General features: G+C 43.9%; 1 protein-coding gene across 4 annotated transcripts; it reads left to right on the plus strand.

Annotated features, from left to right (window-relative positions):
* Positions 1 to 812: 812 nt before the first annotated feature.
* LOC121723466 (ras association domain-containing protein 8) lies at positions 813 to 18,526 on the plus strand. Of its 4 annotated transcripts, XM_042109164.1 has the most exons (7): positions 813 to 1,086; positions 5,191 to 5,268; positions 9,001 to 9,260; positions 10,245 to 11,128; positions 12,904 to 13,041; positions 14,917 to 15,061; positions 16,593 to 18,526. In XM_042109164.1, exons 3-7 carry the CDS (start codon positions 9,158 to 9,160, stop codon positions 16,712 to 16,714), a joined length of 1,392 nt encoding a protein of 463 aa, XP_041965098.1. In that variant the 5' UTR covers positions 813 to 1,086; positions 5,191 to 5,268; positions 9,001 to 9,157; the 3' UTR covers positions 16,715 to 18,526. The 4 variants fall into 4 exon arrangements, with proteins under 4 accessions (XP_041965098.1, XP_041965099.1, XP_041965100.1 ...); XM_042109165.1 differs by lacking the exon at positions 5,191 to 5,268; XM_042109166.1 differs by lacking the exons at positions 813 to 1,086; positions 5,191 to 5,268 and adding an exon at positions 5,561 to 5,761.
* Positions 18,527 to 18,592: the final 66 nt, after the last annotated feature.

Genomic DNA, 18,592 nt, shown 5'->3' on the forward strand with positions numbered 1-18,592 from the left:
CAAAAAGATGAACAATGTGTGGATGCACTTTGACCAGGAGAGCAAAACTCTAAAGGCTAAATGCAAGTGCTGCAAAAACCTGGTTTCAAATCATGGAGGATCCACATCCAACATGAGAAGACACTTAACGAAATAAAGCACCCCACGGCACTGCTTGAACGTAGGACTGAATTTCTTTGCGATTTAGCAATACTGACTCAAGTGACTCAAGTGACTCGTTCAACCCGGATCAGTTTAGTGAGTGACTCAGAATAACCCGGATCCTTAAAAGGAATCGAGTTTGACAGGCCTATTAGACATAAGGCAGTAGTATCCCTATTTTAAATGCTAACGGTGAGTCTATCTTTGAAGGTCAAAGAACGGGGAAAATGAATCCCTCAAAAGTAATCTCTCACAAAATCACATTTACACCACTAATGCTTGAGGAACTAGTAGGCTATAGGCCTATTACAGCAAGGAGAAACCACTCACTGACACGATTTAGTCAATTCAGGATGAAAGGTTTTCATATTTCCGCTCTATTATGTTTTTTAAGCTACAGAGAAATCGAGAATAAAGCCATTAGGCTAAACGAAATGTGTTATGGGGTTGGCTCACTAAATTCAGAGCTTAAGTAAAGAATATGAATTCACATAATTAGCATACTGGGACACAGACCCTCAGGCTTTGATTGATGTCTCCAATGTATAGGCTACTAAAAATCAATCTGGGAGAATGTGCTTAGAACGGCACATTAGCCTACAACTTTAAAATAGTCCATAATGCCTTGCGGTGTCTCTGTAAAGACAAGCGAAATGAGAGGACAGTTTTTTCCGCTGCTTGGCAGATTGTGGAACTGCATCCTTTTCATCTGCGATGGGCAGAAACTTCGCTCGCGTGAAAGTCGTCTGTCATATGCGGTGGTCAGACGCTGAAACATCCCCTCGGCAATTGTACTAGTTCTCGTGATGGAATCAACAAACAACTTAGGCTAAAAAAGTCGATACCAAGATCAGAATTTGTGTTCACGTTAAATCAGTATAGTGACTAAATCGAGAGCGACGTTAAACGGGGCTGGTTGTTTTCCTCGTCTTTGGAGAAACGAAGGTAAGATTATATCTCGTGTCTTATTATAATGGTTGAACCTATATATCACACAGTACAGCATATGTTATGCCCATTAGTGAGATGTGTTTGAAAAACAACTTCAGGGCCAGCTAGGTAGGATACTAGAGAAAAGACATTTTCGCTGAAAACTTTGCCATCTTAGAAAAAAAGTTTTTTTTTTCATTGATGGAAATCCTGTGCACTAAGGTATTATGAAAACATAGCGTAGGCTACTTCATATTATCAAAGAATAGTGTTATGCTTGGTGTTTGAAATAAGATTCCTAAACAGTAAATTTCTGTTTTGTCAATTTCATGTAACTATTTGTACAGAAGGATTAGAGAATTTTCGAATATTGCAACTAGTTATGAACTGATTGTGGTTTTAAAGATCATTGCATTATTACAGCCATTGACTGTATTCATGAAAATAGTAGCGTACATCATTTATTTTCATAGTTCAATGTCTCCAGAAAATCCCAACAGTCTAGAAAAGAAATGATCTGAAGCCCCCATTGGACCCAGCCACCAGCTAAATGTTTGGATGGATGGTTTTGATAAGTTCAGCAGTTAATGCACACTAAACTCATGTTCAATGTTTTTTGGTGGATTCCAATGTCACTTCGGCATGATGATGTGTTTGTATGATACCACTCTTGAGGCTGGCACTTCAAAGTCAGTCTGCATCTCCCAGCCATGGCAAGAGAACAAAGGCGGCATTATGCCTTTGCTAAACATGCTGTCCAGATGTTAGCCATTTTGCCATTACTGACCTCCCGAATCTGGGAAGGGATAGTTTATTAAAACATTTCTGCCAATAAGGGGATCCATAACAGGACCGGATAGATCATCATGAGCTAGGCACCTCTGTTGACTCCAATCTCCCATGTGAACAGATAAACCAAAAGAACCGCTTTGGATGGTCAACTTTGTGATATTGAGATACACTATGCTGTGCACAATTGCATGTCTCTCCTAGATTACTGTGAGCTCCCTGAGAAAAGTATCCCCATCCATCAAAGCCTTAACTTCATATTAAACACACACACAAGTGAGTAAATGGTAGGCCTGCCCTACAGTGTGAACTTCATGAAAGAGAAACAATCTTGATCCCTGGGTGTTGGACACATATGTTTAGCACCTTAACATGAATAGAGGGATGATCATGAAGATAAAGGATGAGGATTCACTGAAGAGCTTTGGATATTCAGAGCACCTATCCCTCCCCCTTCAGTACAGCATCCAGGGAGTTAGCTGTATGAGGGAGGTTTTGTTTTGCATTGGGCTGTAGACTACTGCCTGTGCCATATTGAAACATGAAGCAGATGTGAGTTTACCCTCACCTGGCTGCCAGGGTCATGTTTTCTGGTACTAAAGCTCAGCTGTCTGTTTTGCTTCAAATATTCACAGTGAAGTTGCCTGTAGGATTCAAATAAATGCAATGAGTTGATATCAATAGTAAACAGTAATACATATCAATAGTAAAAATGTGTCATTCACATCTACATATATTTGACATTTGAATGATCTTTACTTTGAGATTATCTGTCACTTCAATCACTAGTCTCACCTCTCAATCCTCTACTCCTGAAAGCACTGTAAACCTATATAGTAAACCTTTGAGCGTCTTACTGGTTGATGTAGTTGCTGCATGTTGGCCTTTTTAGACTGGCCATGATTCACATCTCTGTTCATATTTCCCATGAAATCAGACCCTAAAGATTAGGCCAATGACTGAATTCTCTTATCTGTGTCAAGGCTTACGGCTTTTGTACAGGGCAGGAATGCATTCTTTTACTGTTGTCAGTTTATACGGTGCAAGACCAAGGCGTAAGCTGATAGATAGACCAGTTTGTGCATGTTTGTTAACATCCTTGACTGACAGTGAAACCCACACCTTTTATGTCCAGAGAGATTATCTATGCTATCATGTGTAGGTTCCTCTCTCTTCTCGTTCTTTTTTCTCTGCCTTTGATGTGAGAAGATGTAGGTTTTCCTAAAGCGATACTGGCTCTTAAGCCAATCGATAACTTGCATCCTCTCAATCATGCTCAAGAATATAAATAGGCAAAGATGTTGAAAACAGCCTGTCCAGTAGTTTTGTTACCTGGATCACATCTACCCTTCCAGGATCCATCACACCTTCTATTGCAGTAGTGAAAGATGTTACTGATATCGCTAACTAGCATTACTCTGACTGTCCTTAGTTAGGCAGTACTTGTCCTAAATTAAAAAGAGTTGTCTTTTACAAAGATCTCAAGGTCAGATGTCACACTTTGTCAGATTGAAGGGAACTGCCCCACCTTGCTTGGTCCAAATACATCTTAAATCTCTTAATTTGTATTGTATTGCTGATAAGGACCTGACATGTTTGGAAAATCTTCCATTTACATTTTGATATTAATTAATGGAGCCCTACTTGATGTACCGGTATGTTGTAGAGCATATGGTATGTGAAATGCCATCTTCATAAATAATAACAGGACTTTGTATCATTTCATATGCAAGGGCCTTGCAGGGGCCAGCACATTTGATGTACCCTTTGCTGTATCTCATTCCCTGTGGGGCTTAAACATGTAATTCCAGGGAGAAGAGTCAAGGATACTAGCCTGACTCAGACAGATAACTGCTTCCTGCTCAGTTTTCTCCAGAAATGGATCAAAGACTGTTTCTAAAGAACACTGCATGGAGTTCACCAGTTTTGAGCACCTCTTGATCACCTTTGAGCAAGTAAAACTATCCAAAAGATGTAGTCTAGAAGTTCAGGGACTAACACGGTGGCACTTGAGTTCGGTGATTAGATAAAGGCTTATTCGGTCGCTTTCAATTTCCTACAGTTCAGTGTCCATTGTGAAAATGACATGTATAGAAACTCTTTCCAATGGAGCACTGCTGGATCAGAGTTATGACTGCATCCAACCCGGCTAGTTCACGAGTGTACTTTTCCAGTCACCTCAGGGGGTGAAAGGGGTGTCGTATATACTACATCTCTCAGGAACTGTCCTTTCCCGAAATGGGTAGGACTTACCTGTGCTGCTCTGTAGTGGACAAAATGTCCATAATGAAGCTAAAGAGAAGTGCTGTAGGGTACATTTCTTTGTCTTGGGCATGGATCACACTGACCAACGGCGAGCGGCAGGTTTTCTATTGTTCTCTATGGTTTGGCGGCGGAAGCAAAGAGACCATATTAGGCATGGATCACACTGGCCAGCGGCAAGCGTAACGCAACGCTCAGACCATATCTCTAGCTCTATCTCGTTCCTAAGGAACACAAACGGTTTGCCTAAACTGACAATTGAATACGCTCGTGTTGCGCTTTGAAAGTTGAACCAAGTTCAACGCTCAGCTTGTTCAATCCTAGCGCTGCCATGGTTCTGCTGCAGAACCACATAGAAAACAATAGGAAACCTGCTGCTTGCCACTGGCCAATGTGATCCCCACCTTATTGTCCACGCCACTGTCTACCTCATTCACTGCTCTGCTATGATGTATGCCTTGGTTTATATCTTCGTGAAGACAAGCAATGCTTTTAATGATGTAGAATGAAGAACCAAACAAGCAGGCATTGATGAACTTCTGGAAAAAGTGGAATTCAGCTTGTGGATTTATTTAGGAGCATTCAGTTTTTATAAACACACTTTTACTATGTAGGCCACAGTCTCACCAATAATTAGGCCTAATGCACATTCGAGTAGTTGAGTAGTCAACGCACTGTGAGCGATTAAAGAAATCCAGGTGTCCAAAGTCAATAAATGTGAGCCTCCACGCAGGGAGGGAGGGACTTGGACTGTAAGGAGGCTCGTGAAACTACAGAGGCTCCGCTTTGGGGGGTGGGGGGGTACCACAACCCTAAAATCAGAGGCGGCTCTTTGTGTGCATGAATCCATTTTGTGAGACGTCTGCAACCAATTATGGCGCAGTGCATAAAAGGCGGGTAATTGTATGTAGCCCAGCAGGAGGGGCAATTGGAATTAATGCATCTCTGAAAATAGATTGGGAGAGATTGCAAAAACAGAAAGCTATTATAGTTTTCAAAAAACATTTTGGATGGATAAGCATTAGTTTGTATGGGAGGGGATATTTACACTGACCTTCTCCTCCACAGGATTGCTGTTTTTCTAACGGACCCCTCTGCCCCACCCCCTTCCTTAAATGGTGCCCTGCTGTTGGAGAAAAAACAAAGGTGTGTTTATTCTGATAGGAGGAAGAAGTAATAGGAGCTATTCATGGAGCAAGTAATGAAAGGGCTGTGTTGATGCAGTGTTTGTCTCTGAGACACAACACCACCATACTGCTTCCTCCAAATCAAAGCCCAAATGGTGTTATTGTCCTCCTTGATGTTTTTTTTTTGGGCCTTTGTTTATTACAGCCACAGGTAATGCGTAAAATGCATGGATATGGGTACTCCATCTCAATGCTCCTGTACCATAAAGATGTTGAATACATTTAGGTAAATATCTCTATGTATGGAGTGCTAAACTGGAAGCTGGGATATCCTTAATGCTGACTGCATGCCAACACAGTGAGGAGCCCAGAGCAGCCTGCCGGAGCATATGGTTAGTTGTTTTTGCTGCAGTGATCAGGGGCTGCGCAGTGTTTGCCAGTGATCAGGGGTGCTGCCGTCTGCGTCGGGGCTGTTAGCTGTGGGAGCAGATTTCTCTGTCCACACCCCGTGGGTAAGTTTCTCTGACAGGTAGCGAGGGACTCTTTTAGATCTCCGTGTGTGTTGCTCAAGAGGAATTTCCTTGTTTATTCTGAGGTTGAAAGGTATTCTGGAACCCGAGGGTTAATTATGCATGTCTCAGGATAAATAATCCACCACTACTCTTCTGAGCAGAGAGTGATATATGTGAAAATACGACTTTGATCTCTACACACTTGGACTCAAAAATTCTGAAGCAGGAGCCAGTTTGGGCAGGGATAGACAGCCCTTTTTGACGGGTGCTAGACCTTTAGACTAGAGTAAACTTTGTGGTAGCAGTCAGTGACATCTGTTCCTCCTGTCAGTGCGATGCAAAGGTGTGAAAGAACTCTAAAGGCTACCCCTCCTGTTCCTGTCTTACCATAGACCATACTGCCTTCAGGGACGAGACCACCCACGTGCAGGAATGGATGAAATCCAGAGGCTGCTTCTGCTCTGTCTGCCTGCCTGTATTCTGCTTGATTTGGAATGGGTACTCAGCATGAGACGTGCTGATCCACTCACTTTTTGACCAGTTTCTGCCATAGCTGACTTTAGACATATAATATGATGTCTGACTGTGACAAAGTATAGGCTAAACTGGTCGAAAAGACCCCTTATGGAAAAACAACATGGGGAAAGGCACAGGATTAATTTTATTCATATCCCATGTTACACATCGTATTGGACTTCATTCTCAAACTTCCTGCTGCAAAGTATTTAATCATCATTATTAAAATTGTATTATTTCTTTTCATTATATTTTCAGTTATTGTCACAGTGTAAAATATCATATTACACATAAGATATTCATTTTCAGGTGCAAACAGACAGAATAAGCTTGTCGGGTAGGTCATATTTGCACACTCTAGATAACCTATACCTATATATAAACTCTATATGCAGAAAAGAGGAGCTTGACTGAAAAGGCAGTCCTATGCCACGTCATATCATTACATGCTTTGATATATGGACTGACGGGAGAAAGAGCAGGTGAGATGGTGTGTCATTGAGATGTATGTGTTTTCAGGATTACGCTCGCAGCTCTGTTCGAGAACAGTTGAGCTGGAATGACCATGGCCTAGTTTGATTGAGTCGCGTGCCCCTAAACTCACGGTGACTAACTGTGATTTATAGCACAAGTAATGCACGGGAGCTCAGTTACCACACACACACACACACATGCACACACAAACACACACATGCTTTCTCTCTCTCTCTGTCTCTCTCTGTCTCTCTCTGTCTCTCTCTGTCTCTCTCTCTCTCTCACACACACACACACTCTCACACACACACACACACACACACTTCATTTCACACTCTTTGTACATACATGGTAGAATTCATTGGGCCACTGGGGTCTTTGTTTTAACTATGGATGGAAAAAGGTCAAATGGTCAATGGTCGCTCTGTGCAAAGAAATTCCCCTAATGCTGTTGGTGTGACTCAGCCGCTCTGTTTCGTTCTGCTTGTGGCCCGTTCCATTTAAGGGCAGTGTGTGCATGTGTTTGAATGAAGGACAGGACGACAGCGGCTCTCTCCGCCATGAAACCCAGGAATAGAGATATCATCTGCTGGAAACCATAAACAGAGTGAGGAGGAGGTGGTGCCGCACTCTGCCATCTGCTTTCTGAAGGAGGCCCAAAACCAGATTTTTCTTTACAACCGTCAGTCCTGCTAAACGAAAGGGGTACAACTTTTGAAACCATGAATGTCAGAAGGCTTTAGAACACCATGTTGTCCGACATTTTTTTTCTTTTCACTCATTGTGACTAAAATACTGAGTGGAATAATTTTGTTTGCGGTCAGATGTTACCTGAAGGGTGTTTATATGCCTGCTTCTGCGGTATCCTACTTTCAATGGTGCATGCTCTGTTTTGCAGAGGAAATGTTATTAAATGTCAGCAACCAAGAAACCTCACGACGAAATAGGCAGCTGGTACTTTGAAATACATAAATACATTAAACATTTAGTTTTTATGTATTCTTGGCTTGTCCATTGAAAGTTAAAATGAATCAGATGTCTTTCAAATATTACGCCATCAATCTTGCCTTTGTGTTGACGAATACATGACAGTCGGCAGTCGGTTAACTCCAGTGTGCTGCACATTGTTTATGTGCACATTGGTAATCACACTTGCTGTAATCAACCCTCTTAGGGAAACCCTTTCCAAGGAAATCAAGTGTCTTTTCTCCTCTCCCTCCTCTCCTCTCCCTCGTGCACTTGTGGAGACCAGCGGACTCTGTCAGTGAGTGCCCTGGGAGCTGGGGCTCTCCATCCCAGGTCCCTCTACCCTGCACACCTTCCTCCCACTGCTTCCTCCCCCAGTGCCCCTGGGGTTCCTCCCCCACGCCCAGCGCTCCAGAGGAAACTTGGCTCAGAGAACCCCCACTGGCGCTCAGGCCCAGGCCCCTAAAACCTTCCTGTTCATAAAGATGGGAGGGACAATATGGCCGTGTCCAGCTGGTCCCAGGTCTCCCAGCAGGCCTCGGCTGGCCTGGCCTTGCCCGCCCCAACCAACCGTTTGCACCTATTCTTCTCTCCCCTCTGCCTCACCTATAAATAGAGCCAGGTTTGATTAGTGTGAGGCTCTGTGCATGTTTTGAAGGCCACTGTAGGATAGATTCTGTTTTTCTTTCACCACGCAACAGAATGGTCTGATGACAGCTGGGAGGTGTTTGCTCTCTTTCAAGAAAGTTTCCTCATTGTTGTGATTTAAATCCTAGAGGAAATGTGAGGAAGGAAGTCTGTTGGGCTGAAAGCATACAGAGGTCTGTTGTTAAGACTGCTGAGGAGTTTCCTTTAAAAAAGAGACTTCCTGAATGGGAAAGGTGGATGATGCACAATGAAGGGCTTTTGTTACCCGGGGACAGATGAGGTCTTCACTATTGTTTTTGTTTGTGGTTGTTTTTCTCTCAAGTACAAGCTCCATCGAACATGAAAGCCATAGCAGCCATTTGTAGCAACTGAAGCCAACTTCAATACACAGTCAGTCATAACACACCTATTGTCAACTAATCCCAATCCATTTGTTAAACTCAAGGATACATAAAATCTTAACATGCCTCTATACACAGTCAAAAGTGAATTGCTCAGAGTGCTTTGACAACTTCTAAGAGTATATGAATATGTGTCTGGAGATAGTATCAAACCAAAGACATCCCTGCAGGATGTGAATTATGAGTAACAACATGTTTGTAAATGATACGTCTATGACTCCTCTGCACTTCCAGTTGCTGTTGCTGCCGACACATCCCTGACCTCACTGCTGGCCAGAGGAGGGGTCAGGAAGGAGAAGAGGGGAAGGGCCACTGGCACAGGCCTGAGGCCTTGACTGAAATCATGGGGGAATGAGGGGGGAGGGGGAAGACCCAAAGGCCCTGACCCAGGATGGAGCTCAAAGTGTGGGTGGACGGCATCCAGCGTGTCGTCTGTGGTGTCACAGAGGCCACTACCTGCCAGGAGGTGGTCATTGCCCTGGCCCAGGCTATAGGTACTGTATAGATGACAAGGATTACTATTGCCAGTGGTAGCTGTTGTAGTTGTGCTGGTTGTTGTTATTGGATTATCTCACTGTTTCCTTATTTATGAGATCACTGAGCCTTTTGTAAATGATATTAAGCCACCGAACGTTAACCATGCCTTTGATCATTAATATAAGTGGTTTGTTTCTGGTGTTCTGACCTTTTAAATATGTTGAATTTTCCGAAAACATCAATAATATAAACTCCGGGTACTTGATTCAATTACTTTGCAGACAATGTGTTTTGGTTAAGCAAGGTTCTCTGTCAAGCCAAATTCCAAATGAGACTGTAATGGCAGTGGAAAGCCGTCATCATCTACCGAGTCTGCGGTCGTCTATAAGATCAGGGGGGAAAGTGGAGCTCCACTGAAATAGTGGTTCTGGTCCAAATGCGATTATGTGCCCCCCCTCCCGCTCAAAGTAAGAGAAGCCGTTGAGCTGCGAGTTCCAGCTGAGATGGAAAATCTGACTCATTCTCTAACTCAGGAAGGCCGTCACATACTGAGACACCCCGTTGCTATTCCAAAAGTCGGCACTTACTCACCAGCCATTATGGAAATTAAATTAAATGAAAACATTTTATCTTTCAAATCTTTCAGCATGTAGAAGAGAAGAAGTAAGATCAAGCACATTAGGGCTTTAAAACATCAATCTTTCAGTCTTTTAGATCCTCAGAAGCTATAAAGTTGGCAGTATTTCAATTATACATGTATGCTTGGCCTACAAAATGGCTTCCTGTTCCTTTAATACCCTGATTTTCTGATATCTTAATTATGGCCAGATTACATATTAACCACATACATAATAACACAAAACCAGGCCACAAATAGAGGCTAGTAGCCACATATAGACTGCTGAGATAATTTCCTTTCTTTTTTGAATGATGTACTACATAAATCAGTTCAGCTCCCTCTAAAGACCATAACCTTAACCTGTGTATCTTTGTCTCCATAGGGCGCACCGGGAGGTACACTCTGATTGAGAAATGGCGGGACGCAGAGCGCTTCCTGGCCCCGTACGAGAGCCCCGTGGCCTCGCTGAACACCTGGGGCCAGTACGCCGGCGACGTGCAGCTCGTCCTGCACCGCACGGGGCCCTCGCTGACCGAGCGGCCCCCGTCAGAAGGGCCGGGCTCCAGGCTGCCCGAGCGCGGCCCCCACAGACAGAGCCTGCCGCCCATGGCCAAGTTCCGACCGCAGGGCAGCCTCTCGCTGCGGCGCCGGGAGCCCAGACGCAAGTCGCTGACCTTCGCCGGAGCCCCACGGAGCCTCCGGGACATCCTGAGTGGGGGGCGGCTGCCTGGCACCAGCGGCAGCGGCGGTCACGAGGTGGAACTGAAACGGCAGGCTGTCGTGTTGAGTAACGGACACACGCCTGCGTCTGGCATGCTGCAGCTCTCCGGGAGCCGTGCAGAGGACCTGACCCGGCTGATCCGTCTGCAGGGGGAGAAGCTGGGGATCCTCGGGCGTAGGCTGGAGGCCTACGACGTGGAGCTCAGGACCTGGGGGCAAAGAGGGGAGTGTGTTGGCGGCGGTGGTAGCGGTGGTGGGGGCTGCGATGCCGCGGGCATGGCGGCGGCAGAGGTGGCGGAGGAGATAGCGTGCCTGGAGAAGCGTCTACGCAGGAGCGAGGTGGAGATGGAGGAGGAGGAGTTCTGGGCGAGCGAGCTGGAGATCGAGCGGGAGAGCGAGCGGCAGCTGGACGACAGGCTGCAGGAGATGCGGGGCCGCGTGCGGGATTGCGAGGATGACCTCAGGCAGCGGCTGACGCGGCTGCAGAGTGTGGAGGCTGGACTAGAGGCCGAGAGGACGCAGCTAGAGCAGAAAGAGTTGCAGCAGGTAGGAAAAAAACTCTTAATAGAGATATGGTGTTTTCAGCCTTAATGTAGGTGGAATAATATGATAAAATACCACTTTGATGTTTTGATATCAGAGCCATCGGAGATCTGATTCCCACTTCTACAACATTTGAATTTGATATCTGAAAATGAGAAATGAATCGTAGTGTCCCATTTTTAATAATGCCAAGCGAATGCATTATTCAGTCAGTTAATTACTAATTAATTGTCTTCCAGTGTATCTTTTTAAGAGTTTGTATCAGTATTAAAAATAATGCAAATGCTTTTATCCAAAGCAACTTATATATGTCAATTCTATAACGTATATATGTCAATTCTATAACTTGTATATGTCAACTCTTATTTCAAGAGCCATTATCCCCAGAACAACTCTGGGTTAAGTGCCTTGTTCAAGGGCACAACTGTGGAAGCCGAATTGAGCACACAACTTTTCTGGCTACTGCATGGCATGCTAGCCCAGCTCCTTAACCACTATGCTACCACCACCCTTCATATTACATATTTAGTCTAGTTACCCTTAGAGTTACCTCAGGACTTGAGGGTGTGCATCCGAATGTTTGCCTCAGTCAGTGGCATACTAATACGGTTACATAAGTAGTACGAATAGGGAGGAAACGCACATTTGGGACGTATCACACTTGTGGGAGTTTGGTCAACCTGTTGGGAGTTCCTAACTCTGGGGTTGCACAGGCCAAGCCCTGAGAGCTTATCTCCCACGTTTTCATAATAGCTTTGGAATTCTTACTAAATTGTAAACCTTCTATTACAAGGTGGTCAGGGTGGTCAACAGATTTTTGATCATTGTTTTTAAACTATCAAAATCAGTTGTTTTATGAAATATGTAAGGGATAATGTATAGAACGCCGGTCATTACTGGGAAAATAAGGCACAATAAATTGTGGGCAGCCGTGGCCCACTGGTTAGCACTCTGGACTTGTAACCGGAGGGTTGCCGGTTCGAGCCCTGACCAGTGGGCCGCGGCTGAAGTGCCCTTGAGCAAGGCACCTAACCCCTCACTGCTCCCCGAGCACCACCGTTGTAGCAGGCAGCTCACTGCGCCGGGATTAGTGTGTGCTTCACCTCACTGTGTGTTCACTGTGTGCTGTTTGTGTTTCACTAATTCACCAATTGGGTTAAATGCAGAGACCAAATTTCCCTCACAGGATCAAAAAAGTATACTTATATTTAAATAAGTCCCGACAGGGCGAACCGGACCCCGATGCGCAAGGGACTTATTTTCTGAAGGGACTTATTTTCCCAGTAATGACCGGCGTTCTATATATTATCGCGCTTATTACATGGCTACTTGCCAAAACGAAATACTAAACTCCCCACAATATGACTTTAGCCTACATAGCCTAGACTATGGCATTTGCTGAGAAACAAATAGTTCGCATCAACAAACGCTGAACTTGAATCAAACATTCTTTAGAACACAGCTGATCAACCGTCTGCTTTCACTTTTGAATGAAGTTCCAGTCCTTGCGTAGTGATATGAAAGACGTATCAGAAGCACAAAACCCGTTGAACTTTGGGAAATCCCATTCAAGCCAATGGAGCGTTCTACTTGTCTTGTGAAGAGCTGTGTAATAAAAAACAATATTAGGACCTGATATCCCTTAACAGTTGAATATTTGAATATATGAATATTTTGAAGCTTTGAGATCTTTTCAATTTCACTCATACAGAGAAAAAAACCCACTAAATGTGGAAAAAAAGGAAAGCAACTGTCTTGTTTGTGTCCTACCTGTGCAGGTGAGTGAGGAGGAGCTGCGTGTGCGTCTGCAGCGCATCTCCCTGGAGCTGAAGGTGCAGACGCAGCACGCCGTCCACCTGGAGAGCAGCTGCAGAGCGTTGGAACGTTCGCTGGGTCAGTGTGGGAAGAGGCTGCAGGTCAGGAGGATGCGCGCACATACACACACACACACACACACACACACACACACACAGACCAAAACATATGCGTGCATACTCACAAACAGAACACTTTGAAATGTAAATACACACACACACACACGCTGTATACATACAGTACATACATACATTTGCACATACAGTGCAACCGGAACGTTTTCAGACCCTTTCAAGTTTTCTACATTTTCTTATGTTCTTGGAATTATAATAATTAAATGGATTTAATTATTTTTTTCCATCATCAATCTACACAAAATAGTCCAATACTCCAGGAAAAAAGCAGGTGTTTGGAGTGTTTTGTAAATTTAAAATAAAAGACTGAATTATCCCATTTATATAAGTATTCGGACCCTTTGTTATGACTCTTGCAATTGAGCTCTGGTGCATCCTACTTCTGTCAATAGTCCTTGAGATGCTCCTACAACTTGACTGGAGTCCACCTGTGCCTAAATGAATTCATTGGACATTATTAGGAGAGGCACACATCTGTCTTTATAAGGTCTCACAGTTGATGGTCCAAGAGCATGGTAGCCTCCATCATTCTCAAATGGAAAAGATTTGGAACAACCAACAGTCTTCTTAGATCTGGCCGCCCAGGTCAGCAGCTGATTGCCTGGTTTCTTCCACACACGCTGTTGGGAATTGTGGCCAAATAGTTCAATCTTCGTTTCATCAGACCATCAGAGGATTTTACTTCTCAAGGTCAGAGAGGCATTCAGGTGGTTTTTGGCAAACTACCGTAAAGAGATAGCTTCCGCCGTAAAGAGATAGCTTCCGCCGTAAAGAGATAGCTTCCGTCTGGCCACTCTGCCGTAAAGAGATAGCTTCCGTCTGGACACTCTGCCGTAAAGAGATAGCTTCCGCCGTAAAGAGATAGCTTCCGTCTGGCCACTCTGCCGTAAAGAGATAGCTTCCGTCTGGCCACTCTGCCGTAAAGAGATAGCTTCCGTCTGGACACTCTGCCGTAAAGAGATGGCTTCCGTCTGGCCACTCTGCCGTAAAGAGATGGCTTCCGTCTGGACACTCTGCCGTAAAGAGATGGCTTCCGTCTGGCCACTCTGCCGTAAAGGCCTGATTGGTGGAGTGCTGCACTGATGTAAGGCCTGATTGGTGGAGAGCTGCACTGATGTAAGGCCTGATTGGTGGAGAGCTGCACTGATGGTTGTCCTTCTGTATGTTTCTCTCATTCTCACAAAGGAACTCTGGATCTCATTGGAGTATTGTGTGTAGATTGATGAGACAAAAAATGAACTGAATGCATTTAAAGATGAGTCTGAAACATAACACAATGTGGAAAACTTGAAAGGGTCTGAAAGCTTTCCGGTTGCACTGTATACACACAGGTATAAGTATAAGTATATATACTCTTTTGATCCCGTGAGGGAAATTTGGTCTCTGCATTTATCCCAATCCGTGAATTAGTGAAATACACTCAGCACACAGTGAGGTAAAGCACACACTAATCCCAGCGCAGTGAGCTGCCTGCAACCACAGCGGTGCTCGGGGAGCAGTGAGGGGTTAGGTGCCTTGCTCAAGGGCACTTCAGCCGTGCCTACTGGTCGGGGTTTTCGAACCGGCAACCCTCCAGTAACAAGTCCGAAGCGCTAACCAGTAGGCCACGGCTGCCCCAAAATATGTGCACATCCCAACATGTCCCAACAAACAGAAAGACCCACACACACACACATACAGCAAAAATATACACACTTCACCACTGAAATTCTGAAGGACAGTGCTGATACACAAGGAGATAGTAAATACCCCCCCCCCCCCTCCCCCCACCAAGGCCTCACTCCCCCAGATGTTTGAGCTCACTCTCCTCACATCATCTCTCATCTCATTCTATCTGCCCAGGACAAGCAGCATGAGTTGGAGCAGCTCACCAAGGAGCTCCGGCAGGTCAATCTGCAGCAGTTCATCCAACAGACCGGCACCAAGGTGACCGTGCTGCCTGTGGAGCCTGGTGAGGAGGAGGGAGGCCATGCTGCGGAGAGCTCGGGTACACCCAGCACCTCACACACTTCCCTTCCTACTATGCACACATACAAGCCTTGTGTATGTGCAGGGGTAGATTTTTATGGTTATGGCATTTGGCAGACACTTGTCCAAAGCGACTCACGTTATATGAACACTACATTACCATCAGTTAAGAATTATAGCTTAAAATAAAGTTGAAAAGCCTACATTATGCCACTGTTGTGTCTTTATTGGTATCCTCATTTGTTGTTATAGCTGGACAGTACTGCAACATAAGGTCAGAGTCTAGGACAGTCCTGAAGTCATCTCAGGACACCCGTGGGATGGTGTCTGTGACTATTTTTTTGCACCTTGCAAATATAACCTGCCTGATTATATGAAGGTTTTATGCATCAGGTTCTGTAAAATCGGAAAAAAAAAAGTTTTGATTTTGCTTAGCTTCTTTTGAAATTTCCTGCCACTGTTATTTGGGATATTACAAACACAAAGGACTGGTGCAACTCTGAAAAGATGTGATGTTAGGTGAATCTAAGCACAACCCACGTTCACTCTAACTCACACACATACACACACACACACACACACACACAAACACCTACAGGAAGTCTGCTCAATCTGTGCTTGCAGCACCGCCGGTTTATATCAAGAGAATCGTTCTTCCCTGCCAACCCTCCCACCGGCTCACTGCTGAGCGCGAGTTAGCATGTCCGCCAAAGCGTAACATGTATTCCCGCCTCCTCCTGTGTGACTTCTGGTCTCTCTGGCAACGGCTGCCAGGAAACGGTCACTCACCTCACTGGTCCTCATCAGAGACACGGAGCACTTACTTTGATTGACTTTGGGAGACATAAAAGAGGGATAAGAACAGCTTCGAGCGAGAGAGAAAGAGAGAGAGAGAGAGAGAGAGAGAGAGAGAGATGAAGGAAAAAGAGTCCTGTTGAAAGCAGAAATAGGTCTAGCTCTTCTGATTGGTATATTGAATTGTTGACCCTCTACATGTCCCCTGCCATGAACAGCAATACGCTTCATTCCCAAACTAGATGAAGCTTTTAACTGTGCAAATATGCAGTGTATGGTCTGTTTCCTGAGGTAAGGTTGTCATAACTGTCCCCAGTATAAACCCAAACATTGTCATCAAGGAAGCATGTTCTGGTGTTTTGGATCGTTGGCTTCTAATGGTCTGGCAGGAAATATGTTTTATATCAGATGATGTCATTGTTGTTTAGGCAACTTCCCACTGGCAGTTGCATTGCCTCTTTGCTCCAGACTGACAACCAGTGGTTGGACATGGAATTGCATATCCTGAGCAATTGTGTACTGGAGTATTTGTTTTTTTTATCACAAAAAGTACCAGAAAGTATCAGTTCTTATGATGGTACCTTCATTCATTTAATGTATGACTAACACTTTTGACTTTGCTGCTTTGTTTGACAAATTCTTAGCCTATATCCCATTCTTTTTATATGATCATCTCTCCTTGTAGATTTCTACCAATTTGTCTGAGTCTCTGAAATGTCCTTATTAAACCTGTCTGTCTTGCCCTCTACCCTCAGATTTTGCTGCCTTGTCTGGTTCCCTGAAGCGTCCTGGCATAGCCCACCCCATCCCTGGACACTTGCGTGTCCTGCAGAGTGGTCTAAGGTCAGCGCTAAACCCAGAGGGTATCTATGTGTGAGGGCTAGAGGACACATCCACCCCTCCCAGTCTCCTCAAAAGACACCAGCCTACACCCCAACACCACAGACGATTGAGTCCTCTCGGTGGCCATGTATTATTTGGAGGTGGTGGCGTTCATGGGAATGCCACAGTGATCAGAGTCCAGCCTTTTGTAGTGTATAGGGTTCTGTTTGCTACACGCCCAGTTCTGAGAGAGATGTTGATGAGGGCATCTCATCGTCCTTTAACTTGTGCTCTTTTTGTTTGCTGCATTGTTTACATTTGTTTATCCACTTAATCTGCACATTATATGACCACATACAATCACCACAGCAGGTGATGGGTTGAGATGGAGGTAATAAGCACATAGTTCACATTACCGCAAAGGTTTTTCTCACCAAAACATTCCTCTCACTTGCTGAGACCTTGAAAGCATGGAGAGGCTCACCTGGATTACAAATGAGGAACTGTGGAATATGTGAAATACCTCAGATAAAACTCTATTTCACTCTATGGAAGAACTGAATCATGGAGAGGTATTTCAAATCATCAAAGCTACAGAGAAGAATTCAGATACTAAATCAATGCAGACTAATAATAATGCAGTTGAAAGAACAGAAAACACAGTTCCTAGAGGAAATTGTCTCATTTATTTTCAGAAGAATGTGATTGTGTAAATGCTCTGTCTTGTGCACTTGTCCTTAATGAAATCAGGCCAAAGACCAAGGAAAGCAAGTGTTAATGTTTATATATCCGTAAGCCATATCCAACTGCATACTTGCAGATACACAGCAATAAACAATGTGTGTGATTGGTTTGCTCTCTTTGTGTTTTGCAGTGGAGTTCTAAATATTTTCAAGGCTCTAGTAATCAGTCTTCAACACATTCAGTGCCTTATGTTTGTGTAAATCAAATCAGTATTACAAAATTGTCATTTTTAGATTATTGAACAATGTAGCAGATGAAGGCTATTTTGAAAAGCTCTGACATTCATTTGGCAAAACAAAGCACGTTTCCAAACCTCTGCAGTATTGAGTCTGTACAGTAGTCTAAGTACAGTAAGCCCCATAAGCATTTTGTTTCAAAACTCAGGAGGGATGTGTTATGAAAACAGTGGTATATTAAAGAGGCAGAGGCAAAGGTTTGTGGCCTTGTTGCATGCCATTTTGTTTACAGTTTAAAGCAAACAACTGAAAATTGTTACATACAAATATTTAAATTTAAAAGGACAAAGAAAAAAGTCCATTGAGAAGATTCACCACTGTTTGTCAAATGTGAACACACTTCTGGCTTCATGCTCTACAAATCACTAACCTTGCTTTGTAGTATACCCACAGGCTCTGTCTGCTTTGTAGTATACCCACATGCTCTCTTACATATCATTAGCAGTACTGCATAATTGTATTATACATTTTGACTCTAAGCTATACCACTGCTAAGCATATAGTAAATCCTTACATAATATTTCTTAAAAACCCCAATGCAACGATTGTGTTGAGCATTTGTTGTGTATCTACCATTGTTTAATAGTATGTGTGTGGGCCACGTCATCAATGTATTATGTACTATTATTATTGTGTCTCATTTGGCAAAGTAATCTGTTGCTGCATGATTAAGCCACTTTTGTGTTTGCTGTGTAATGTTTCCAATGCTCTTTCATATTGGCTTCCTCATAACGTGCTGCATATATGCAAGGAATGTAGGTGACTTTTAAAGCTAAGCTAAAATTGCCATGACTCTATTTCACCATGTTGTTTGGAGATACCTAAGAGTATTTATTTATTTAGTTGCTCAGTTGTTTTATAAATAAAGACACTTGTTCACTGCTCAACACAGCACCTGTGTAAATGTTTGAGTGTTCTTTTGCAAAGAAAAGGAAAAGCATAGAAAACATAAA

This window comes from Alosa sapidissima, chromosome 11 (genome assembly GCF_018492685.1).
Source record: "Alosa sapidissima isolate fAloSap1 chromosome 11, fAloSap1.pri, whole genome shotgun sequence".
NCBI lineage: Eukaryota > Metazoa > Chordata > Actinopteri > Clupeiformes > Clupeidae > Alosa > Alosa sapidissima.